Source organism: Pipistrellus kuhlii, unplaced genomic scaffold, assembly GCF_014108245.1.
Source record: "Pipistrellus kuhlii isolate mPipKuh1 unplaced genomic scaffold, mPipKuh1.p scaffold_m20_p_9, whole genome shotgun sequence".
Taxonomy (NCBI): domain Eukaryota; kingdom Metazoa; phylum Chordata; class Mammalia; order Chiroptera; family Vespertilionidae; genus Pipistrellus; species Pipistrellus kuhlii.
The window spans coordinates 35,705,498-35,731,728 of NW_023425595.1; the positions used below are offsets into that span (position 1 = coordinate 35,705,498).

General features: G+C 38.0%; 1 protein-coding gene across 6 annotated transcripts in view; it reads left to right on the forward strand.

Moving 5' to 3' along the window:
* Positions 1 to 26,231, forward strand: part of ACER3 (alkaline ceramidase 3) — a 71,133-nt gene that overhangs the window by 12,159 nt on the left and 32,743 nt on the right. For 4 of the 6 annotated variants that reach the window (XM_045578038.1, XM_036428556.2, XM_036428555.2 and 1 more), the window contains one exon: positions 20,983 to 21,093. The exons of 1 other annotated variant lie outside the window; for it this stretch is intronic. In XM_045578038.1, the coding sequence (XP_045433994.1) occupies positions 20,983 to 21,093 (111 nt within the window). Of the gene's footprint in view, positions 1 to 1,244; positions 1,252 to 2,353; positions 2,356 to 20,982; positions 21,094 to 26,231 lie in introns of those variants that run through there. One more of the 6 variants, XM_045578039.1, reaches the window with a different exon arrangement.

The following is a 26,231-nucleotide window of genomic DNA, read 5'->3' on the forward strand; positions in this document are numbered from 1 at the left end:
AATAATGTTGAACTCAAGGACCCGGAAAGGGTCCACAGACCACAGTTGGAGAATGGTTGCTCTAAACTACTAAAAAAGATTTGTTCATTGCACACAGTATTTAACATACAGCTTTTTGGAGTCTGCCATTTTTTACAAAGGTTTTAATGGAGTATATTTTAGCAGGAAATAAGAAAATATAATTTATTTTATTTATTTTTTAAATATTGGCATTTATTTTCTTTTTTTATATATTATTTTATTTATTTTTTATAGAGAAGAAGGGAGAGAGATAGAGAGTTAAAAACATCGATGAGAGAGAGTCATCCATCAGCTGCCTCTTGCACGCCCCCTACTGGGGGTGTGCCTGCAACCACGGTACATGCCCTTGACCAGAATCGAACCCAGGGCCCTTCAGTCTGCAGGCTGATGCTCTATCCACTGAGCCAAACCGGTTTCTGCAAGAAGATATTATTTATTAATTATTGGGTCGGCAGCTAAGTAATTGCGGATTTTTTAAAGAAAATCAAAGACAATTTTTTCATGGAACTAAATAACTTTATTCTGTAATGTATTGCCCATTTTGATCAATGACCTCTTGCCATCTTTCAGGCAGCATCATAATCCCACGTTCAAAAAACTTCTGGTTTTTATTAGCAAAAAACTGAATCAGGTACGATTTGACATCATCATCATTATTGAAATTTTTACCATTCAAGGAGTTTTGTAAAGATCGAAACAAAAAGTAATCAGATGGTGCAAGGTCAGGACTATATGGTGGATGTGGCAAAACATCCCAACCAAGCTCCATTAATTTTTGCCGAGTGACCAAAGATGTGTGTGGCCTTGCATTGTCATGATGGAATACAACACCTTTTCGATTTGTCAATTCGGGCCGCTTTTCTTCAACTGCATTGTTTAATTTCGTTACTTGTTCAATGTAGACATCAGAATTGATCGTTCGGTTGGGTGGTAAGAGTTCAAAGTAGACAATTCCTTTGTAATCCCACCAAACTGATAACAAAACCTTCTTTTGATGAATATCAGCTTTTGATGTTGTTTGAGTTGGTTCACCTGGCCTGCTTCACGATCTTTTCTGCTTGATATTGTTGTAAACAACCCATTTTTCATCGCCAGTTATCAGTCGTTTTAAAAATGGACCATTTTCATTACGTTTCTTTAGCAAATCGCAGCTGCTAATGCGTTGCGTTAACTCTGATTCTTTCAGTTCGCGAGGAACCCATGTATCGAGTTTTTGAACATAGCCAAGTTGTTTTAAGTGATTTTCAATGCATGTATGTGATACATGAAGCTTCTCTGCAATCTCACGTGTTGTACTGTGACAGTCCGAATTGATTATTGCTTTGATTAGGGCTTCATCAACTTCAACTGGACGACCAGAGCGTTTTTCATCTTTGAGTGAAAAATCACCAGAACAAAATTTGGCAAACCAATTTTGACACTGCCGTTCTTTTAAGGCTTCGTCACCATAAACAGCACATAACTTTTTATGAGCTTGCGATGCGTTTTTCCCTTTGCGGAAATAAAAAAGCAAAATATGACGAAAATGTTCCTTTTGATTTTCCATTTTTCAACGAACGCCAAACGAAAACTACAAAACAGATCAAAAAACTTTTTTTACTGATTAACAGCTGAATAGCCAACTATCAAATAACAAAATGTGTTTTACATTTGTACTACGTCTGCAAACCTAAAAATTCAACTGAAGCCATATATGTGAGAAACCAGCAATTACTTAGTTGCCGACCCAATAGTTCAGAAAATTGGCCTTACTCAATGCGGGGCACAGACGTGTTTAAAATCCTCATTGGTGATCTCCCTATCACTGCTAAAAGGTTTTATGTACTTTCTCTTCTGTTTAACAACTCTTTCAACAGTTAGATCTGATGAAATTCCTTATGCTCTATGCAGCCAGGAAGATTTAAATTCTGAGAGCTTATGCCAAGATTTCAAGGAAGAACCACTGACTGTTAAAGAATATACAGATTTCCAGGGGGAAATTAGTTCATTTTGTGGCCTTTTAGATAACATTTAAAACACAGTATTAATATAATGCTAATATTTATTGGTACTGTACTTACTATGTGCCAACCACCATGCTAAGCACTTATTTAATTATAATGAAAAAAATCTGTGTAGGGAATATTTATGGTGATGGCACTGCATATTTCAAGTTATTCCCTTCTCCTATGGAAAGATAACAGGTAACTTTCTTAACACTCTGACATTTTATTAGTTTTCAGATGAATAATCCTATATGATAAAAGGCTAATATGCAAATGGACCGAATAGCAGAACGAATGGTCGCTATGACACGTACTGACCACCAGGGGGCAGATGCTCAATGCAGGAGCTGTCCCCTGGTGGTCAGTGTGCTCAGCCAGAAGTCAGGCTCACTGCTGGCTAGCGCAGCAGCAGTGGTAAGAACCTCTCCCGCCTCCTCAGTAGCACTAAGTCATCAGTCAGACATCCCATGAGGGCTCCCAGACTGTGAGAGGTTGCAGTCCGGGCTGAGGGACCCCAGCCCCCCTCAAGTGCATGAAATTTGTGCATTGGGCCTCTAGTAATTACATATTTGCATACTTTTGGTTGCCTTTTGCATAACCAATTGGGAATTTATCATAGAAATCTCTCTTAAATTAGTCAAATTATCTTCCCCCTTCTAACATATCCAATCATCAGGCTTATCATAAAGTTACTTGTCATTTTTTAAAAATTAATCCTCACCCAAGGATAGGCTTCCATTGATTTCAGAGAGAGAAGAAGGGAGGGAGGTAAGGAGGAAGGCACAGAGAACATCAATTGGCTGCCTCCTGTATGCACACAAAATGGGGATCAAACCAGAAATCTGGGCATGTTCCCTGACCAGGAATTGAACTGGAGACCCTTTGGTGCTTTTGGATTAAAGCTGAGAAAAAATATTTTAAATATTTGTTTTCACTCATTTAAAATTAAAGATGCTGCTGAAACCGGGTTGGCTCAGTGGATAGAGCATCGGCTTGCAGACTGAAAGATCCCAGGTTCGATTCTGGTCAAGGGCATGTACCTTGGTTGTGGGCACATCCCCAGTAGGGGGTGTGCAGGAGGCAGCTGATTGATGATTCTCTCTCACTGATGTTTCTAACTATCCCTCTCTCTTCCTCTCTGTAAAAAATCAATAAAGTATATTTAAAAAAATAAAAATTAAATTAAAGATGCTCCAATCAACTAAGCCACCCTGGCCAGGGCAAAGTTACTTGTCTTTTTATTATTCCTTTGCCTCATTTGCTCTCCATTTTCTTCCTGGGATGGAATTAAAACTTTTTACAGTTTGGAAGGGAGATCACAGACATATTTTTTTTTCACAGACATATTATTTATGTTTATCTTAGTAGCTTTATCTCCTGAGACAACTTGCTCCCTACACATAATATAAGTTACTTCTCATGTTTTCCTAGACACACTATGTTCTTTTCTGTTTTTGCACATGTCTGTATTATTTGTGCCCTGAATACTGTTCTCTGCACTAAGTCCTAGTCACACTTAAGGCACACTCTTCCATAAAATTTTCATCAATTATACTAAGCCAAGGGTTAATTAGTTGATACCCTTTTCTGTCATTCTCTATTTATGGTAAGTTGTGTGTTTTTAAAAAGTTAATGTTATGTTTATATATGTTTCCCTTATAAACACAAATTTTCTCATTTTTCTTATTAGAAAGTAATTACTTTCATATTGCAGAACATTTTGAATCACTCAGCAAATATTGACATTACTTTCAGTATGCCAGGCATAATACTAAGCCTGGAATGAAGAGTGGTAAAATCTTCATGGACTCATAGTTTAGACTTGGGGAAGTACTTATCAACTCTTCAAAATTTTGTGAAGGAAAAATATAGAAAATAAAAGAACCAGAAAATAAAAGACCCCTAACCAGTTTGGCTCAGTGGATAGAGTGTCAGCCTGTGGACTGAAGGGTCCCAGATTTGATTCTGGTCAAGGGCATGTACCTTGGTTGCGGGCACATTCCCAGTAGGGAGTGTGCAGGAGGCAGCTGATTGATATTTCTCTCTCATTGATGTTTCTAGCTCTCTCTTCCTCTCTGTAAAAAATCAATTATATATATATATATATATATATATATATATATATATATATATATATATATTTAAAAAGCAACAACTAAGAAGTAGAAATAAAAAGTACCAGTAATCACTCTTTCCAGCATTATATTATAAAGTGAAATTGGTAAAAACGAGACCCAGCCCAAACAGATCCACGAAGCACAATTAAATGGCACAAATAGGTGGCTTAGATTCCATGGTACCAGCTCTTTTTTTCTTTTATTAAAATATATTTTATTTATTTTTTACAGAGAGGAAGGGAGAAAGATAGAGAGTTAGAAACATTATAAGAGAGAAACATTGATCAGCTGCCTCCTGCACACTCCCCCTGGGGATGTGCCCACAACCAAGGTACATGCCCTTGACAGGAATCGAACCTAGGACCCTTCAGTCTGCAGGCCTATACTCTATCCACTGAGCCACACTAGTTAGGGCCCATGATACCAGCTCTTACTGTATCATCACTTCACCTTCAGCCTCATGGAAAATTTCTTATTTATTTATTTATTTATTTATTTTTAATTAAATCTTTATTGTTCAGATTATTACAATTGTTCCTCTTCTCCCCCCCCCATAACTCCCCTCCACCCAGTTCCCACCCCACCATATGCCCTTATCCTCCTCCCCCACTGTCCTCATCCATAGGTTTACGATTTTTGTCCAGTCTCTTCCCACACACCCCCACATCCCTTTCCCCCTGAGAATTGTCAGTTCATTCCCTTTCTATGTCCCTGATTCTATCTTTATATTCAGTTTATTCTGTTCATCAGATTTTTTATTCACTTGATTTTTAGATTCACTTGTTGATAGATATGTATTTGTTGTTCATAATTTTATTTTTACCTTTTTCTTCTTCCTCTTCATAAAGAATACCTTTCAGCATTTTTAATTTCAGTCATTGTATCTTAATTTCTAGTTGGTCCTTTTTCATATCCTCGAGGGTGTCACTAAATTTATTGGCCTTTTCTGGAAAATTATTCAAAAACCTTATAACCGTAGTTTTGAACTCTATATCCAGTCGTTTGCTTTCCTCCATTTTTTTCATTTGTGACCTGTTTCTTTTTCTCTACATTTTGGCTGCTTCCCTCAGTTGATAGAGTAGCTTTGTGTGCTAGGTGTCCTATAGAGCCCAGTGGCTCAGCCTCCCCAGTTACCTGAGGTGGACACTCTTGGTGCACCCCTTTGTGGGCTGTGTGCACAGTCTTGTTGTAGTTAAGCCTTGATTGTTGTTTGTATCACTGGGAGGAATTGTCCTCCAGGCCAATTGGCTGTGAGGATCAGCTGTGTCTATGATAGGAGAACTTCTGTGCTGGAGACACCTTATGGGGCAAGACTTGCTTTAGTGGGGCTTTTGTGGTCACTGAATCTGCCACCTGAGTGTGTCCCTTATGGATCTGAGGAGTTGTAATCTGGATGGTCCTGCTCTGACCCCTGGGTACACTGGTTCTTGGATCTCCAAGGAGGTGCTAACTTAGTCTCTGCCTGAGGCCACCTAGCAGGAGCTACAGAGAAATCTGCAGATTCCTCTTCTTTGTTTGGGTTTTGGAGTTGCCCAGATGAGGACCAGCTATGAAGCAATGCAAGCTGCTATGGGGCTTTGGGCCTTCTTTTGGATGTTCTGGGTCTCTCTGACTCAGCTGCAGTTTGTTAGGTAAGTTTATGTTTCAAAGGACCAGGCCATTCATATGCCAAAGCCTCTGCGTACAGCTTGGATGGGACAGAGTCTCAGGGTGGAGCAAACAGAAATGGCTTCCTGTCAGCCCTGCCCTAAGAAGCCCCCGAGTCTCAGTGTCCTTTGGTAATTGCTGCAAGCACCTCTGAGAGAAAGCTGCCCTCGAGTTCTACCCATTGCCAGACATTCCAGTTTTTCCCTGTATGAGTCTGGGTTCCCAGAGTCTTGCCCGGAACTGAAGTTCAGAGCAGTCGGGAGCTCGTGTTTCCCTCCCAGCCACGTACTTAGTTGCCAGCCCTCTCCGCACGCGTACCTCCAGACCTCTGCCTTCCACATTTCCTCTGAGTCTCAGTGTGCTTTTCTCTTCCCTTCTGGTTGTAGAATTTCCACTTAACCAGCCTTCCTGTGGTTCTGGATGATGTCCGTTTTGTCTTTTAGTTGAGGTTTTGAAATTGTTGTGTAAGTTAACAAGTTCATGTGTTTACCTGTGCCGCCATCTTGGTTTCTTCATTGTGGAAAATTTCTTATGATCAGTTAATTATTTATAACATATCCTCTGACTGTTTTGACTGTTCTCTTTCTATATTTATACAAACACACATACACATATATATATTATATTCTTATTGTTTTCTGAGAGGAAGGGAGGAGAGAGATGGAAACATCAATGATGAGAGAAAGTTATTAATTGGCTGCCTCCATACTGGGAATCAAGCCCACAACCCAGGGATGTGCCTTGGCTGGGAATTGAATCATGACCTACTGGTTCATAGGTCGATGCTCTTACTTAATGAATATAGTGAACATTTCCATGTCTTTAAAAAGTGATTTAGAAGATAAGCTTTAAAGAAATTCTATGTAAGAGCTTATCTTTAAATAGAGATAGACAGATAGATAGATATAGATATTAAAACATTTATCCTACATTTATCAGGAGTATCAATATATGTTGATATTCCTTGTGTAAAATGATCCATTTAGCATGCATTATTGTTTTACTTTTCATTTTACTTTTTATCTTACAAGTCAAAGTAAGATAGTCTGCAACATGGCAGTGAGAGTGAGGATGATGTAAGGGAACTCTGCTCCAGTGAGCATTTCCATTCCATGTCCATTGACCTTCTTCCTCCTGGGATAGTTCAGGACCCCTTTCCATCACTATCCTCTTCCTTTTCTTCTCCCCAATAGGAAGAGCCAGTTATATGCAGATAAGGCACAAAGCAATATACTTGTATAAATGTACATAAAGAAGGATGTACACTGAAATATTGTTTAATAGAAAAATATAGGAAACAACCTAGACTGTCCATTGATATGGGAATAAATATAATTTGGTATGTTCATATGAGAGCAGTTGAAAGAAATGAACTAGACTATCTATCTGATGGATCTCTCAGTTATGATTTTTTTGATAAAAACTATTTGAAGATGCCCCAGCCAGGTGGCTCAGTTGGTTGGAGTATTGTCCTGTATACCTAAAAGGTTGTGGGTTCAAATTCCTGGTCAGGGCACATACTTAGACTATGGGTTCCATCCCTAGTCAGGGTATATACAAAAGGCAACCAATTGATATTTCTCTCTCACATCAGTGTTTCTCTTTCCCTTTCCCACTTCCTAAAATCAATAAATATATTCTCAAGTGAGGATTTAAAAAATCCAAACTATTTGAAAGTATATTTACAGAGTTATACTATTTAGATTTAAAAAAAAAACAACACACACAACCAAAAATACAGCAAAGCAAAACTTTGTTTATGGACACATATGTGTAAAATAATTTTTTAATGAGTTACAATGATGCATACAAATTAACACTAACCATTACCTCTGAAAATGTGTGAAGGAGAATTGGACTGGAGAGATGGGTGACTTTACTTTATCTGTAATAACATTTCTTTTATTAAAATAAAAGGCTTGACACAGGCATAAAAATGAAAACAGTGATCAATTCTGAGGAATGGATGTTTGTTACATTGTTCAAACAACAGTCATGTTGTATAGCCTCTGGTACAAAAAAATACATATATGTATATGTATATGTATATATTTTTACACCAAACAACCTACAGAATTGCTGCTTCCCAAAATAGATATTTAATGAATTTCTGTCTTACCATTTTCTTCACCTATTCCTACAGAAAGAATGGATCAATAACATACTACCCACCTAATATAATATCCTAGTTATTTAAAGCTTCTCCAGAAATTTTAAAGACCCTTCCTAAATGATAATATATTATGAAGTACATATTAGGAAACAAACATTCTTTATGATAGATTGGGCCAGAAACCAGTCCTTACAAGAAATACCAGTGATCTCAGAAAATAGTTTTATGAGAAATACCAATGATCACAGTCTAGCAACTTTTGTGTTGCTACTTGATTTTTATTTCTGTACTTGAAAGTCTTCTGTAGATATAACTCAATAGTCCTATTTCAAATGAATTTATTGTGAGACCTTTGTTACTTAGCTTATTTGTTCATAGTACACATGCTATTGGTGTGATTATATCTGTTTCTGTGGTTGCCTCTTTTATATTGTTTAGGTTAAGTAGATGAGGCATTAATCTATATTATGACTTAGTGAAAAAAGTACTATCTGTTCAAGGCTATCTGTGCTAAGTGCCAGATGAGAGGTTAAAACATTAAGTGCTGTCAGAAGAGGGAGCCCAGCGGTTGCTCAGTGGTTGAGCATCCATCCATGAACTAGGAGGTCACATGCCCTGGTTGCTGGCTCGATCCCCAGTGTGGGACGTGCAGGAGGCAGTCTATCAATGTTTCTCTCATTGATGTCTTTATCTCTATCTTTCTCCCTTCCTCTCTCTAAATAAATAAAAATACTCTTTTTTAAAGAAGGAGTGATCATATTTTAGTATGGTGTTTAGGCAAAATTTACCTAATTGAGTTGGGCCCTGAAAGTTTCAATAAAAAGTAGGGATTATCAAAGTAATCATTTTCAGATTTTGTTATTTCCATAATGCCTCTTCATCCTGTGCATAGTTTGGAAACTTCCCCCTTTTGACCTCTGGATAAATCTAAAGTCTTCATAATACTTCTCCAGGGAGTTCAAGACCGTCTTACTTCCCTTGCTCTATTGAGTCTTCTCCATCGTGCTTATCTATTAACTGTTAATCTCACTGTTCAGCTTTCATCCTGAACCTTTTTCAAAGCAGCATTTTATTCATATAATACTCTTTTTTCTCTGAGTCTTTCCTCTCCTCTATAATTTCCATCTTGTTAGGCTAAGTTTACCAGGACCATAACTGATAATGGAGCTCAGGACCTTTTATCTCTTTACCACTATATACTTGACCTTTCATCCCAAACCTAATATTACACATCATCTTGAATTTAATATGAACATTCCCATTTTTACAATGTGTAGTTTTAAAATATTTTTGTTACAACTTACATGCAATAAAGTGAAACTTGTATATTTTTAAAAATAATGTAAAAAAAAAGTTTTCATAAATTAAAGATTTTTTGATGCCAATATATGTATGCCAAGAAAATAGAATGACTCCTAGATTAGTAGTGATAAAAATCCTTCTTATCTTAAGGCAGAGTTCAAGTGCTTCCTCCTTACTAAACACCCTCTTGGGTTCCTTCCCACCCCCACCCCCAACTATGTTGTTTATGCTGCTTGGTCCTGCCATTCTCCCTTGCTAGTTGTTTATCTATCTTTCCTACGAAATTGTATATATTATTTCTTAGGAGAGAAATCAGTGTTATTTACTTACTAACCTTTCTTCCCATTTCCCACCTCAGTGCTTTGCCCATAGAAAATACTAATGTTTGTCCAATTGAACTGAATTTGTAATCATTACTTTTTAAAGTATGACAGTAGCTCCTGGAATAATGTTGCTTCATTCAACAGTGTTTCATTATAATGTTGATAAAGAAAAAAAAAATCGATTCCAAACCAGGGCCACTGTCGGTGTGGAGTTTGCGTATTCTCCCCATGTTTGCGTATTTCTCAAGGTATTCTGGTCTCTTCTCACGTCCCAAAGATATGCATGCTAGGTTAACTAGTGTGTGTCTACATCGTCCTGGTCTGAGTGAGTGCGTGTGTGGGTGTGAGTGGCCCTGTAATGGAAGGGTTGGTTACTACCTTGCGCTCTAAACTGCCAATAGAGGCTCTGGTCACCCATAACTCTGAGCTGGTATAATTGGGTTGGGAAAGAATTATCTTACTTGGTTTTATTTATCTTTCTTAAATGTATGTATAGCTCACATTTATTTCAGTCTTAATGTTAGAAGTGTTTTGGGTTTTTACCTAGAAATTTGGTATTGTTTTTGTGACCAGAAATATGCCATGGGTACTTAACTCTTGCTTATAGAAACTAGCCTGTGCTAAAATTGGTTCATTTATATGTTGTATTACTTAAAGCCGCACTTTCCATGAACCCATCAATGGTGTTGAGAACCATCTTACTGTACCTGTATTAGTTCCCTGTTTCTATTTTGATATCAGCCCTACTTAAAAGCTACTAAGGAGTAGATTACCTAGTACTATAACACACATTTATGTGATTTAAAAAAAAAAACTTTGGATGAGCCAAAGTACAGTGGTGCCTCGCATAAAGAACGCCTCGCACAGCGAACTCTGCACACAACGAACTTCGTTTCATGATTCATACAACGAACTTCGTTTCACACAACGAAGTCGCCCGAGCTTCCACGACCGCTTTGCCCGAGCTTCCACGACTGCTTCGCCCGAGCTTCCACGATCGCTGCCGATGTATTGCATCCTTCCTCGCAGGCACTGCAGGCAGTCATTAGTCACTGCGCTTAACTTAAGCACGTATCGCGGCAATAGTTCTTCATTACGAATTAAATCACGCACGTATCACGGCAGTCGTCCTTTTAAGTTAAACTCAATATTTTTTTTATATCATGGCTTCTAAAAAAAAAACAGGAAGGTGATTTCTGTTGAAATGAAACAGGACAATGCTCAAAGGGAAGCGTCATCTGATAACGAGGAGCAACAATCAAACAATCAACCAATCCCAACTGCTGACATCAAGAACATCCTGGTCAAATGGAAAGCAGTTCAGGAGTTTACCAATGCCCACTATCCGGATTCAGCTGAAGCAAACAGGATCATTGATCTTTACTCCGATACTCTTGTCCGTTATTTCCGGCAGATGTTGGAGAAAAGAGAAAAACAAACGACTTTGGACAGGTTTTTCATGAAACCATCGGCCAAAAAGCAGAAAATGGATGAAGATGTGCAAGATTCGGTAGACTCTACTTAGTCTGTCTTAAAATTAAAAAAATGTGTGTTTTTTTTAAAAAAATTAAATTTTTAGATGTATCTAAATAAAAATAATAACAAAAAATTTATCTTTTTTTATGTCATCTTAGCATATTTTATGCTACAGAACGAATTATTTTTTTTAACATGTATTGTTATGGGAAAACGCGTTTCACATAACGAACTTTTCGCATAACAAACTTGCTCCTGGAACGAATTAAGTTCGTTGTGTGAGGCACCACTGTACCCAAAAACTTTGTTATTGTCTGGAGTGGAAGGCAAACTTTCTCCCTCCTGACATCTGTTCTTGAGTTAATCCAGATACAAGAACTTTTCCCAGGCAGCACTTTCCAGGTAGCACTTAATTCTTAACGTTGCTAGATTGTGGAAATTCCTTTATAATGTTCAATTGATCTTTCTTCATATCAGAATGATCTTTATATGTATTATTTGGTCATGTTTATTTATTGTTTTCATCATATTTAATTACTTAAATATTTTAAATATTATTGGGTTTCTTTCTCCATTTCACAGGTCAGGAAACTAAGGCTTAAGTGTAAAGTTGCCAAGTTTATACAGCTAGGAAGTAGTAGTAGGTATGAACAAAATATTGCCTACTATAAATTGAGGAGATTAAGTTAGATGATTTCCCTGTCTTCTGAAGTTCTGGGGTCTTTAACAGTATTTGAACATTTCCCTAGGTAGTAAAATATTTGAAAAATGCTATGGGGAAGTGCTGAGTTTCTTTAAGACTCAAACCAGTTACTATTTTCATTTGGCTCATTGGCTCGCTGTGTGCAGGAGGGCTCCTCATGAAACAATATATGAGCACTTTTTTTTTTTTTTTTTTTAGATTCACCAAGTTTTAATGCTTCTATTTTTAATCCTTGGCTCTGGGAGATGGTTATACAATTGTAAATACAGCTGAGCTCTAAATTGTCTACCCAGTTGCCCCCTGGGCTCTGTATATTCTGCCAAGGTTGAGAGAACTAAGACTCTTGAACACACTGGCTCCACCTATTGTCAGGTTGAGGCAAACATCTTGCCACTGTATCTTCATTTAGAGTTATTTGAAATCTACTCTTTTGCACATTGTCATTTCCCCCTTTCTTTCCTATACTTTTCTAAAAAGGAAAAGCAATATTTTATTAATGCATATTTACTGTATAATTATTATACCCACATAAATATTAAAGCACAGTGCTAAATATTATGTGGAAAATAATCTCTATAAATTTATCTAATACTAGAGGCCCAGTGCATGAAATTCATGCATGGGTGCAGTCTCTAGGCCTGGCTGGCGATAGAAGTGCAAGCGTCTGATGTGGAGGGCAGGTCCCAGCTGACCTCTGGGCCCTGGGAAGCACCCAGGCCCACATGCGCCCCCCTCTGCCTGAGTTATGGTTCCCAAGGCCCCACGCAGAGATGCGGTGAGTGCGGCTGAGTGCTGTCGGCTGCAGGGCAATGTGGATCTCTAGACTACCCAACAATGCCGTATGGAAGCTAGACGAGCAGTGTGCTCTCTCCTGGCCAGCTTCTCAGACCAATTCCTGCTCAAACCAACGGGAACCTGACTGGCCCCTGTGATTCAGGTGGCTCCCTGCCGCTGGGGCCTGGCTCACTGCAAGAAGCCATGCAGTGCGGGGCGGGCTCCTTGCTGGTGCCCAGTACCTAAGCATGGGGGCTTTCCCGGTGTGCAAGCCCTGGCATCCCAGGGCAGGATAGCAGGGAGAGTGAGAGCAAGACCAGCGGACACTCCGCATTTTCACCACACCTCCATCTGCGTCATCCTCGCCCCATGTAGCCCATGAGATGTTGCAGCCCCTGCCCTGGTGCCATGGGAGGTTGGTTGCTACCACCCATCACCAGTTCCCTGTCCCAGGCTGGACCCCAGCCCTGATTGGGCCATCAGGGCCTGCTGCCACTGGTCACCATCTGCAGGGGGATTGGTTGGGGCCAAGCCCCCCCCCACCCAGCTCTCTTAGTGCCTGTGAGCTGGGCGGTGGCCCCACCCTCATCCACTGCCACTGGTCACTGTCTGTGGGGTGATTTAGCCCCTGCTCACATCCGTGTTGGCCTGGAACCGCCCCTCCACCATCCTGCCATGGTCCTGCTCTCATTGGGTCCCATCGGGCTGGCCGGCAGTACCACCACTGCTACCTGCTCCCAGTGCCACATCACCATTGCCCGCCATGTTCCACACCAGCCTCTGGTGGTCAGCACATGTCATAGCGAGCGGTCAAACTCCCAGTTGAGGGGACAATTTGCATATTAGGCTTTTATTATATAGGACTAGAGGCCCAGTACTTGAAATTTGTGCACAGGGAGGGGGACCCCCCTCAGCCCAGTCTATACCCTCTCCAATCCTTGGGGGATGTCTGACTGCTGGTTTAGACCTGGTCCTGGCAGTCAGACATCCCTCTCACAATCTGGGATCACCGACTCCTAACTACTCACCTGCCTGCCTGCCTGTTTACCCCTAACTGCCCCCCTCCCCCGCTGGCCTGGTCGCCACTAACTCCCCCACACACACTGGCCCACTGGCCTGGTCACCCCTCACTACCCTCTCCCACCCCCATGGGCCTGGTCGCCCCACACAGCCTGCTTCTTGGTTGTTTGACTGTTCCTCATTAACCCCCCTGCTGGCCTGGTTGCCCCACGCAGCCTGCTGCTCAGTCGTTTGGCCACCTGTCACTAACCCCTGCTGGCCTGGTCGCCCCACTCAGCCTGTTCAATTGTCTGTTCAGTTGCAATGGTTGCTTAGGCTTATACATATGTAGATGACAAATAAATATCAGTACACAATTACAAAATAAAAACTGAGAAAATAAGAAAGAATTTGACAAAACATCATTGTAAAAATAACAAAATATTGTTCTGAATTCCTAGAATAAAACTAAACTCATGTAGAATAGGCATTTTGCAATATTAACCATTGATGCATGAGGGTCATAGCATATAATAGATATTAAAAAACCATTATCAGTAAATCACAATAAAAATAAATCAAACATGTTATAAACCCATAAAAAATTCAGAGGGTAAATAAGGAAACAATTATAAACAGTTATAACCCGTGGAATTTTAAAGTCTTCTTCCTTCAGAACAAATGAAAGAACCTTTATTCCAGAATGAATACATAATATGAGAATTAGAAAATATGTTAAAAATCATTGACCCTTGAAATATCCAATTCAGATAAACACACACTATAGTAAAGACTAAGAATTGGGGAAGGCAATCAAAAATTTGAATTATGATTTCATGCCTGCGGTTAAGTAATAGCCATAAAGAGCACAATTTCCTAACTATGGAGTAACCTTTAATTATGCAATTCTTCAGTCACAAAGTACATGGACTACAGAGTATGTGCTTTGAACATTTATTAACTAAGGCCTGAGCCAACATTGATATAGGACAAATTACAAAATACAGACAAAATATAATGCAGGCAACGGTCAATCACATATTAAACATAAGAGAAAGTTTAAAATCTTATTAAACAAAGGTAACCTTTCAGTCCTTATTATATGCCATACAATGTTCTAAGCCCTTTAACACCAGTAATATGTTGAAATATTCTTGAGGTAAATTATCACAACTTTTCAGATAAAAACAATAGGCTCAGGGGTTTGTATATTAATATAATGCTAGTTCAAACAGAAAATAAATTTGAGAGTCAAGATTTGAACCTGGGCCTACAGGCTCAGCTCACATGTTCTTAAGCACTAAACACCATGCATATAAGCATAACCAATGGACGTAAAACTCTGGGGGGTGAGGGCATATATGGGAGTGGGGTGGCAATGTTAAGATATTTACACATATAATATCTTAATTTAAAAAAAAGAAAGAAAGTACAGGGGAAAAAACACATGGGTGTGAGGGGAAATGGAAGAGATGTAAAAAAAAGAGTCAGTGTGATAACAGTGGAAGAAACATAGGTTTGACTCTATTGTAATATTTGCCCCAAAATGTATCTAATTTAATACTCTTAAATTTCTATTTGTAGGCATATACTCAAGAGAGTTTTACAACATATTCCATGAAACATGTATAGAATGTTGTTAAGAAGTATAAAAAGCACAGTTCTAGAAATGGACATGAGTAGAATGGATGAATCCACTCTGTCCATATGTGTGCAGATACAATAAAACTGTCAAGAACAGAGCAGTGGAGGCTTACCATGAGTCCAAGATGATGAATCCCTGTTAGGGAGGACAAAGAGTGTGTTGGAGGGAGTTTGTTAGAAGCAGGCCTTTGTCAATGTCTAAACTTTGGGGGAGATGTGATTGTAATACAGTAGGTCCTCAGATTACATCGGAGATCAGTTCCTACGGCGCAACGTAATACGATTTTTCCCATAAGTCAGAACCCATTTACATAAGCACCTATGTCACTCACATGGAGCACATACACAGCAGTAATAAAATGAAACAGTAAAAAAAAATTAAAAGGAAGATAACAATTCCTGACCTTTACTTGTGGTAAATAAATAATAAAAAACATAAAGCACATATGTACATATGTCAAAATGACGGAACTTTTTTTTTATAAATACTGTAAATGGGAGATGGTGATGTAACCATGAAATGACGTACGTCGAGCTCTATGTAACCTGAGGACTGCCTGTATTTAAAAGAAAATAACATACTAACTGAATTATCAATTACACAATATATTTTAAAAATAGGAATTTATCACTTTTGGCATGTTAACCTTTTTGAGGCTAAATGTCCTTGTTTGTTATGTATAATAATAAAAGTGTAATATACAAATAGACCGAATGACCAAACAGCAGAACAACTGCCTGAATAACCTTCCTAACAATTATGCTATGACATGTACTAGCTCCAGGCCAGCCAAGGCGGGTACCATGCAATTGATTGGGTGGCCCCGCCATCGCCCCACAATTGCCCCACAGAAGGAGGCCCAGGCCACCCTCTATGTGGCAATCAATCACAGAGCCCCAGCCAGGTGGGTGGGGCTTCTCTCTACAGGGCGATTGATCTGTGGGCCCTGCAATCGATTGCCCCACAGAGGGAGGTCCAGGCCACTGGCCAGCAATGCTGTGGCCGGTGTGCCAGGCCGGTCAGCAATCACCCCGCAGAGGGAGGCTTCGGCCAGTCAAGCTATTGTACTCCACACTTGTCACCTGCAGAGGGAGGTGATTGGTGGCAGGGGAGGAGGGGCAGCACCATACAGATGGCAAGCAGTGGCAGCTGGGCCAGTTGCTGACAGACAGGGGAAGGAAAGCCCCGATATGCCCCGATCACCAGCCAGACCTAGGGTCCCTACCCGAGGGGTCCCGGATTGCGAGAGGGTACAGACTAGGCTGAGGACACCCCCTTCCCCAATGCATGAATTTCATGCACCAGGCCTCTAGTATAAAAATAATAGTGTTACTTTTTCTGGCCTCCCCTAATTATCTGAAATCACGTATCTGCATCTCTTAAAACAATCACTTACATAAAGAGACATGAGGTATTATACAACAGAGGGATTAAAATGTCTCTGAGAAAATGGACCTGGACCCTTAAAATGTTTTCTTTGACAAGTTGGCAGGATATTAAACTTTATCAGTGGAGGACACTACTATACTGCAGGGCCATGTTTTTCATAAATCAGGTGAATGAATGTTAGTTTGTTCTTGGAATGTTTTCTTTTTTTAATATATTTTTATTCATTTCAGAGACAGGAAAGGAGAGGGAGAGAGAGATAGAAATATCAATGATGAGAGAAAATCATTGATCAGAGATCAAGGCATATGCCCAGACCTAGAATTGAACCGTGACCTCTTGGTTCATTGGTCAGTGTTCAATCACTGAGCACACTGGGATGTTCTTAGAATCTTAACTGTTCTGTTGTTCTATTTGTCTATCCTGGCAAATAGGCCTTGATATCTAATAGTGTAAATCAAGCATGTCAAATTTGTAGCTGGTGCTGGCTGTGATTTGACATACTTTGTGTAAATACTTCAATTTTGTTGTTTTCTTGGCTCTTTTTGTCCTTTTTAATTTTCATATAAAGTTTAGAATCAGCTTATCAATTTGTACAAAACAAAAACAAAAACAAACAAACAAACAAAAAAACCTGTTGGGAGTTTTATTAGTCTTGCACATCTTTTGCTAGGTTCGTACCTGGGTATGTGATGTGTTTTGATGGTATTATAAGTTATATCTGTAGCTCCACGGTTGCAGTTACAGGTTCACGCTGCAGTCTTACTCAGGAGTCAAAAATGTCTTTAATCTAATCTATGTTTACTCAGCTTTATAGAGAGATACAGTAAGTTGTAGCATCTTTATCTGACCTAGATGCCCACTAGCTACCTAAATCCCCTGTCTCCAGGTCATTTGAAATGTATTTCTGATTTCTATATTATTGATATATTAGCTGAATTTCATATTATATGTATCTTTGGGCATGTTTTAATTCCTTTATCTTATTCATCAGTAAAGATTTTCATTAGTTTGAATCCTAGGGCTCTCCTGAATGGTACGATATTCTACAGGTTTACTTAAAGCTATTGATAACTGTTGTTTAATATGTCTAGCTCTACACCTCATATTTTCACACTCCACCTAGGCAGATTATTTTGCTATTTGTACAAATTGAAATACTCTCTGATATCATTTTTAAAATATTAATAAAGACTTTTTTGTGTAAACATTGTGCTAGTGCATTAAGGGGAAGGAACATTGGCTGTAAGGACAGAGCTATAATAAAACCTTGGCTCTGATTTGCTTATTGTGAGAACTTGAGTAAATTATATAATCTCTTAGCCTATTTTTATTATTTGTATAATGGGGTAATAATACTTCACAAAGCTGTTGTGAAGAGCAAATAAGTTAGCACATGTATAATGTGAGGTCTAGTACCTGATACTTAATAGGCTATCAGTAGATTTTAGTTATTTCTCTCCTTTCAGAATCTAGCTCAAATCTTATCACATCTATGAAACTATCAGCTATTTTATCCCCTTTCTTAAGTTTCTTTAACTTTTTATTTTGTCAAAATAATACATTAAAAGGTATATATATAAAATAAAATAAAACAGCTAGTGTTAAGACTTGTAGCAAAATCAGAAAGCAGTGCTTTCCCTAACTCTTTCCTTTGTACCTCCAATTCTACTCCCCAAAGGCAAAACTTAAAAACAAACAAAAAACAGCTTTATCGAGATAAAGTTGACATACAATAGAATGCAGAATTTAAAGTGTACAAATTGAGTTTTGATGTGTTTATACACATGTGAAACCATTACTACAAGCAAGATAGTGAACATATCTGTCACTACCAGGTTTTCTCATGTCCCTTTATAAGTCCTCCTTCTCCATCCCAATGTCTCTTCTTCCCACAACCACTGATTTGTCTTATGCCACTATTAGTTTGTTTGTATTTTCTAGACTTTTATATGAACTGCTTTAATCTGTCTGCTAATTCTGAAATCTGTGTCAGTTCTGGATTGGATTCAATTGATTGTTTTTCTCATTATAGGTTATGCTTTTTTCTTCTTTGTATACCTGGCAATCTTTTATTGGATGCCAGACATTGTATGTTTTACTTTATTGGATGCTGTAGTGAACATGGGTTGCAAATCTTTGAGAACCTATTTTTATTTTTTAGTATTGTGCATGAAAACAGATTAATTCTTTTTCCCCCCATTTATTAAGGTATCACATATGTGTTCTTATCCCCCCTCTATTGCCCTCCCCGTACCTCCCCACTCATGCCCTCAACCCCCTGTAGTCTGTGTTCATTGGTTAGGCTTATATCCATGCATACAAGTCCTTCATCTTTCTCCCTTACCCCCACCCTCCCCTACATCCCTCTGAGGTTTGATGGTCTAATCGATGCTTCTCTGAATCTGGATCTTTTTTTTTTTTATATCAGTTTATGTTGTTCATTATAGTCCACAAATGAGTGAGATCATGGGTTATTTATCTTTCTCTGTCTGCCTTATTTTGCTTAGCATAATGCTCTCCAGTTCCATCCATGCTATTGCAAATGGTAAGAATTCCTTCTTTTTTAGTGCAGCATAGTATTCCATTGTGTAGATGTACCACAGTTTTTTATCCACTCATCTGCTCATGGGCACTTACTAGGCTGTTTCCAAATTGTAGCTATGGTGAATTGTGCTACTATGAACATAGGTGTGCATATATCCTTTCTGATAAGTGTTTCTACTTTTTTGGGATATATTCCTAGAAGTGGGATCACCCTGTTAAATGGGAGTTCCATTTTTAGTTTTTTGAGGAAGCTCCTTACTGTTCTCCACAGAGGCTGCACCAGTCTGCATTTCCACCAGCAGTGCACAAGGGTTCCTTTTTCTTCTCATCCTCACCAGCACTTGTCCCTACTGGGATCAAGCCCACAATCTAGGCCTGTACCCTTGACCAGAATCAAATCTGGGACTTTACAGTCCACAGGCTGATTCTCTAGCCACTTAGCCAAAACAGCCAGGGCTAGAGTAATTATTAATAGCCTACTGTGGATTACTAATGCCTTTCTGGCTGTTTTGTAGTCCTCTTGTTCCTTTCTTTCTCTCCTGCTGTGTTCCTTTGTGAATGATGATTTTCTGTAGTGGTAGGCTTTGCTTCCCTTCTCTTAATTTTTTGAGAACCTCTTAAAGGTTTTTGCTTTGTGGTTGCCACGAGGCCTACATATAACAGTCTCTTTCACGCTGATAGTTTCTCATACTAAAACTCTACCTTTTATTCTCCCACTTTAGGTTTTTGATAATACAGTTTACCTGTTTTTTTTTTAATTGTGTATTCATTCACAAATTATTATAGCTTTAGTTATTTTTAATATTTTTTACTTTTACCTTTATTACTAGAATGAATACTAGTTTGCACCATCATATTGCAGTTCTGAATTTGGCTATATATTTACCTTTACCAGTGTGTTGTATATTTTCATGTTAGTAAGTAATATTCTTTCAAATCAGCTTGATGATCCTTATTTTTTATCTAAGTGTTTATAGCTATAAATTTTCCCTTTAGCGCTGCTTTTGTTGCATTTCATTAATGTTATGTTGTGTGTTCATTTTAATTAATCTCTAAGTATTTTCTAATTTCCCTTGAGATTTCTTCTTTGACCTGTTGGCTGTTGTTTAATTTACATAAGTTTGTGAAAATTTCTAGTTTTTCTTCTGTTATTTATTTCTAACTTCATTTTATTGTGGTTGGAGGAGATATTTTATATAATATCTATCTTTTTAAGCCTCTTGAGACTTAATTTATGGCCTAATATATGATCCACCCTAGGAAATATTCCATGTGCACTTGAGAAGAATTTATATGCTATTGTTGTATGGTAGAGTGTTCCATATATGTCCATTAACTGGTATATGACTTATGTAATATCAGCTCTAATGTTGAAATTCATTTACTTGAAACTTTGAATGTATTGTGCCATTTTATTCTACCCAGAATAAATTTATAAACTAGATTAGCTATTTATTTCCCCATTTTATTATTTATTCTGCTCTTGGGTTTTTTGTTTTGTTGTTTCTTTGCTTTTGTTAATTTTTGTTTTAATAAAGATAAGAACAGCCCTGGCCAGTATAGCTCAGTTTTTAAGCATTGACCTATGAACTGGGAGGTCATGATCGATTCCCAGTCAGGGCACATGCCCTGGCTGGTGTGGCTCTATTGTGTGAGCCAGGAAAGAGACTGCAACCAAGGTATGTGGCCTTCACTAGAATCAAACCTGGGACCCTTTGGTCCATAGGTCGACACTCAGTCCACTGAGCCAAACCAGCCAGGGCCTACTTGGGTTCTTATAAGAAATTTTTGTTGAGTAGAAAATTTTCTTTTAGCACCTTATAAATATCATTCCATCATCTTTAAAGAGGAGTTATCTCTTTAATGTTTGTTAATGGCCAAGTGAATATATCTTTATTTAAAGTAGTATTGGTTAACTTATCTTCTCGTGCTTTTCTTCTATAGGGAATACAGTGAGTAACCTGATTATGATTATACCTCCAATTTTTGGTGCAATTCAGAGTGTTAGAGATGGACTGGAAAAGCGGTACATTGCTGCTTATTTAGCACTCACAGGTATGTATCACACTTCATCTAAAAATAACATACAGTGTTCAGGCTGTTTTTCTCATTCATTCCTAATATTGGTTCTCAATTTTGTGTTGTTTATTAAATTGTTGTTATGAATTAAAACTCCATAAATCTTGTGTTGTTTATTAAATTGTTGTTATGAATTAAAACTCCATAATTGAATGCATTTTTAAAAATATATATTTTATTGATTTTTTACAGAGAAGAAGAGAGAGAGATAGAGAGTTAGAAACATCGATGAGAGAGAATCATCGATCAGCTGCCTCTTGCACACCTCCTACTGGGGATGTGCCCCCTAACCAAGGTACATTCCCTTGACCGGAGTCGAACCTGGGACCCTTGAGTCCGCAGGCCGACGCTCTATCTACTTAGCCAAACCGGTTTCAGCTTGAATGCATTTTTTAAAATCACAAAATATTTCAAGCATACAGAAAAGAATAGAGAAAATATAACAAATATATCCATGTCTTTTATTATGGAGCTTTGTCAGATTTTAGCGCTTTGCAATATTTGTTTCAGATCTTTTTCTTTTTAAAAGAAATAAACTACAAACTATAGGTAAAATTGAAGCTTCCTTTGTTTTCCTACCTGATTTTATTCCCCTCATTCTCCCAGCTCACCTTCCAGAGTTAACCATTATACTGAATTTGATTATACTTTTTTTCATGCTTTTGTATTTATACTGCATTTATGTGTATTGTTAAAAGTATATACTAGTATAGTACTAGGGGCCCAGTGCACAAAATCGTGCACCTTGAAAGGAACTGTGGGCTGCGAGGCTGCAGTGGGCACAGGGGTGGGTCTTAGCCCATTCTCCAAGCCCCCACCTGGCCCCTCCCACCATGGCCCCTGGTTTCCTGTCGGTCTGCAGCCCCACTTCCACTGCCACTGCTCCTATGCACTGATGGCATCGGCCCCACTCACACCCACTGATGGTGTGAAGCCATTGGGGCTGGTGCCAGCAATGGGTGCAAGTAGGGCCGATGCCATCAGCAGGTGCAAGTGGCAGTTGGTGCCCCGATTACCTCTCAGGAGCAAGGGGAGGTGGAGAAGCCCTCAGGGATGAGCAGGGCTGGCACTGGCAGCAAGTTTGAGCATTGGGTGGGACTATGGTGCAAGGAAGCAAAGAATTTTCAGTAACCACTAGAGGTTTGCCTTGCTGACAGCGACCGGTGCCCCAAGCTTGGTCTGGTAATTCCTTCTTACCTGCTCCACCATCCTGCTATGGCCAGCGCCCACCATGTTCCGTGCGCACACCCCCCCCCCCCCAGGGGTCAGCGCATGTCATAACAACTGGTTGTTCAGTTGTTTGGCTGTTCTGTCTATTTGCATATTAGGGTTTATATATATAAATGGTTTGCATATTTTTAGACTTTTTTTTAAAGGACACTATTGTATGTATCTAGCCATCTGCAAGTCTCATATTTCTCTGCTTTCTGTGAGGCAGGGTCTGTGTCTTAGTTGTATCTTTATTATTTGGCAATTTAGAGGTCCTCAATAAATGTTGCATAAATGCATGAATGAACTTTACTAGAACTCAAGGTGGGAAAATCACTATCATGTTATTGCATTGTCATCATAAAGACAAAAATAGCAAAAAACTATGGATTCTATTCTAGTTTGTTTCTTTTATATAACTTTCTAAGCTAAAAATAATCTTTTTTTGTTTTAGCACAAGATAGCTGTTATTTATATATGAGCATAAATACTTCTAAATACCACAAAACTGTAAGCTATAGTGTATCATGTCAGATTCTACCATAACTAAATTAGTAATTGGATGTGAGAGACTTTGATTTCTAAATCTGTTTGTCTATGCATGATATTTTAAGAAAGTTACTTGATTTTTTTCTTCAAAAGGAAGACTTGTCCACAAACTTAGCACTGTGAATTGTTTCCTGAGATGTGTTAAGAATGTTTATAAAATATCAATAGTCATAATCAGTAATAACAATAGGAATAAAAAGATGTAAGGGATTTCCAGGTTGCTTTAGAATAATGGTGGCCTCTAATGTAGAATTTATCCACTCATTTCCCCAAAAAACCAAACAGGTTAAGAAATAGTGTAATTTTTTTTTTAAATAATGTAAATAAAGCCATACTTAACCCACATTTCCAACCTTAAAAGAGAAAGAATACTGTGAACTTCAACTTGTTTTTTAATACAAAATAAACACCACATTCCAATAGTACATCTGATGTTTTAGACTTAGAGAGGTTTGAAAAACTATGTGGAAAAGAGGGAGAGAAGGTGGGGGCCTAAATCTGACAAAAACACCAATAGAAGGAAAAAGCTTCAAATACTAATAAATATAAAATTTCTGAAAACAATTTTGTATTTACCAAAATACCATACATCACAGTACTGGCTAACGATAAAGGACTGAAAGTATGTGAAATCTATGGTGGCAGTTTAGGAAAGGTATCATGGTGCATTATCTGCTTACAAGCAAATCTATTATATGATGAGAAAAAGAAACCAAACTACCATGGACCTATTTCCTCAAGAAGGACCTCAGGCAGGTCCTTGATTTAGTCGGTATTCCAGAGGTGTTCTTATCATAGGACATAACAGCTCCATGCACTTTATTGCCCCTGAAGACCTTCCAGTGGGACAAGATGTGGAGGTGGAGGTGGAAGACAGTGGTATTGATGACACTGATACTGTGTGGGTCTAGGCTAATGTGTATATTTGTGTCTTAGTCTTGAATAAAAACTTAAAAAACTAAAAATAAAAAGTGTTTAAAATAGAAAAAGCTTATAGAATAAAGATGTAAAGAAAGAAAATATATATAGCTGTGCTTTAAGCTAAATGTTACTACAAAAGAGTTGAAATTTTAAAAATATTAAAAAGCTTATAGAGTAAAAAAGGTATAGGAAACCCAGGTTAATTTATGTTGAAGAAGAAAGAGATACTGTATTTTATTGTATCTTTTATGTTTAGTTACACAAATACCATTGTGTAAAAATTGCCTACAGTATTCAGTACAGTAACCTGTTGTATAAGTTTGTAGCCTAGGATCAATAAGCTATACCATCTAGCCTAGGTGTGTAGTAGCTATACCACCTAGGTTTGTGTAAAGGTAATCTATGATATTCATACAGACAAAATTGCCTAACAACACATTTCTCAGAACATATTCCCATTGTTAGGTGGCACATGACTGAAATCATTGTGACTTAAGCCAGTAATTAAAAACCGCGTTATATAAAATAGAATCAAGCCAAAAGAAACCTTTCCCATGAGATTTAATTTTTCTCTTTACTTTCAAAATCACAAATTGTGATTTGTCTTATTCCTTTAAAATAGAAATATGTTCACTTATTCTTTACAAGTGAAGAAACATAATGTGTGAAAACAAAAATGACAAAGTCCTTATCCCCAGAGAGCTTATGTTACATTGAGGAAAAATGAACTTCAAATAAAACCTATTTGTAATTGTATAAATGTAAATGTGTTATTCAATTAAATTATAGATATTGGCAACAATAAAAATAAAATGAGTTCTAAAATAGTGAAAAACAAAACCACATAGAGCAAGAAAAAGTCTATTAAAGACTTATTGTTCGGCTGGTGTGACTCAGTGGTTGAGTATCAATCCATGCACCATAAGGTCTCCAGTTCGATTCCCAGGTAGGGCACACATCCAAGTTGGGAGATCAATCCCCAGTGAGGGGCATGCAGGAGGCAGCCGATCAATGTTGATGTTTCTCTCATCGATGTTTTCAATCTCCCACTCTTCCTTTCTCTTTAAAATCCATTAAAAAATGTTTAAAAGATCTTTATTATCTCTTTCTAAGTCCAATGCTAAAATAGAAAATTACTGAAGTAGAAATGTCAGAGACAGAAAGTCATTTGCTTGGATATGCCTTAAGTTTAATGTGATCATACCTATAGTCTGTCACTGCCAGACTAAAAGTCATCTGAAATTATGTCTCTTGTCAAGGGGGAAATGAGTATACTTCAAATAAGCTAACCTACTTTCAAGATCTAATGATTCTATTCTCTATGTACATAAATTTTTTCATAGCTTGAGTTAGGGACTAGAAAATAAAATTTGTTGAAATCTATTGTATAACAGGTACATGGTAGGTAATCTTCAAGCAGCCTTCATGATAAACATTATTCTTTTTTTTTTAAATATATTTTATTGATTTTTCACAGAGAGGAAGAGAGAGGTATAGAGAATTAGAAACATCGATGAGAGAGAACCATCGATCACCGCCTCTTGCACACCCCCTACTGGGGATGTGCCCGCAACCAAGGCACATGCCCTTGACAGGAATCGAACCCGGGACCTTTCAGTCCGTAGGCCGATGCTCTATCCACTGAGCCAAACCGATCCCGGCAACATTGTTATTCTTATTTTACAGTTGAGGTAACTGAGTCTCAGAGAGATTCAAGCAAGTTGATAACTAATAAGTGATAGGCCTTGGATTCTATTTAAGGTCTCATTCTAAAACCTTTGTACACTCTCCACAGGGTGGTTAGTCAAGTGGGTCAAAAGTAATGTATATCAGAACATATCTTTATTTTATTATAACCTTGAAAACTTTGACTGATAGCATGCCAAAATATTTGAATCAATAGGCTCCAACTCAGTGAAATTCTACTATATGCTTAAGAGACTCTTAAAACTGCAATCAAGTGCTATGAATATAAATACTTAAGTAGAAGATGCAGATGGGACATTGACCTCTTTGTTCCAATTTCATTATTATTTTGACTGCCTCAGTTTTCACTTCAACCATGGCCACCTACTCTTGTTACTTGTTTTTTGGAATGTGCTGGATAATTCCTACAAATGTGGATTTTATTTTAACTTTGATGCCTCCATATTTTTAAAGGGAAACATCATGGTTAAATGTTGGCTAACAGTTATCCTTATACTAATGAAGTGTTTTGTTCTCCGTATGATTGAATCCATCAGTTTGCATGCAAGAGGAAGAAGAGAAAAATACTTAGATTCCTTTTATAAGTATCTCCAGAATTTCTAATTTGTATAATTTAAGGATCAATGAATGTTGTTTTGTTTTCACGTATTTTACATTTGTTCCTTTGGCTTAAATACTTCCCCATTTCTGAATTTTTTAAATTTGTGCCAATTTGGATAACATTTCAG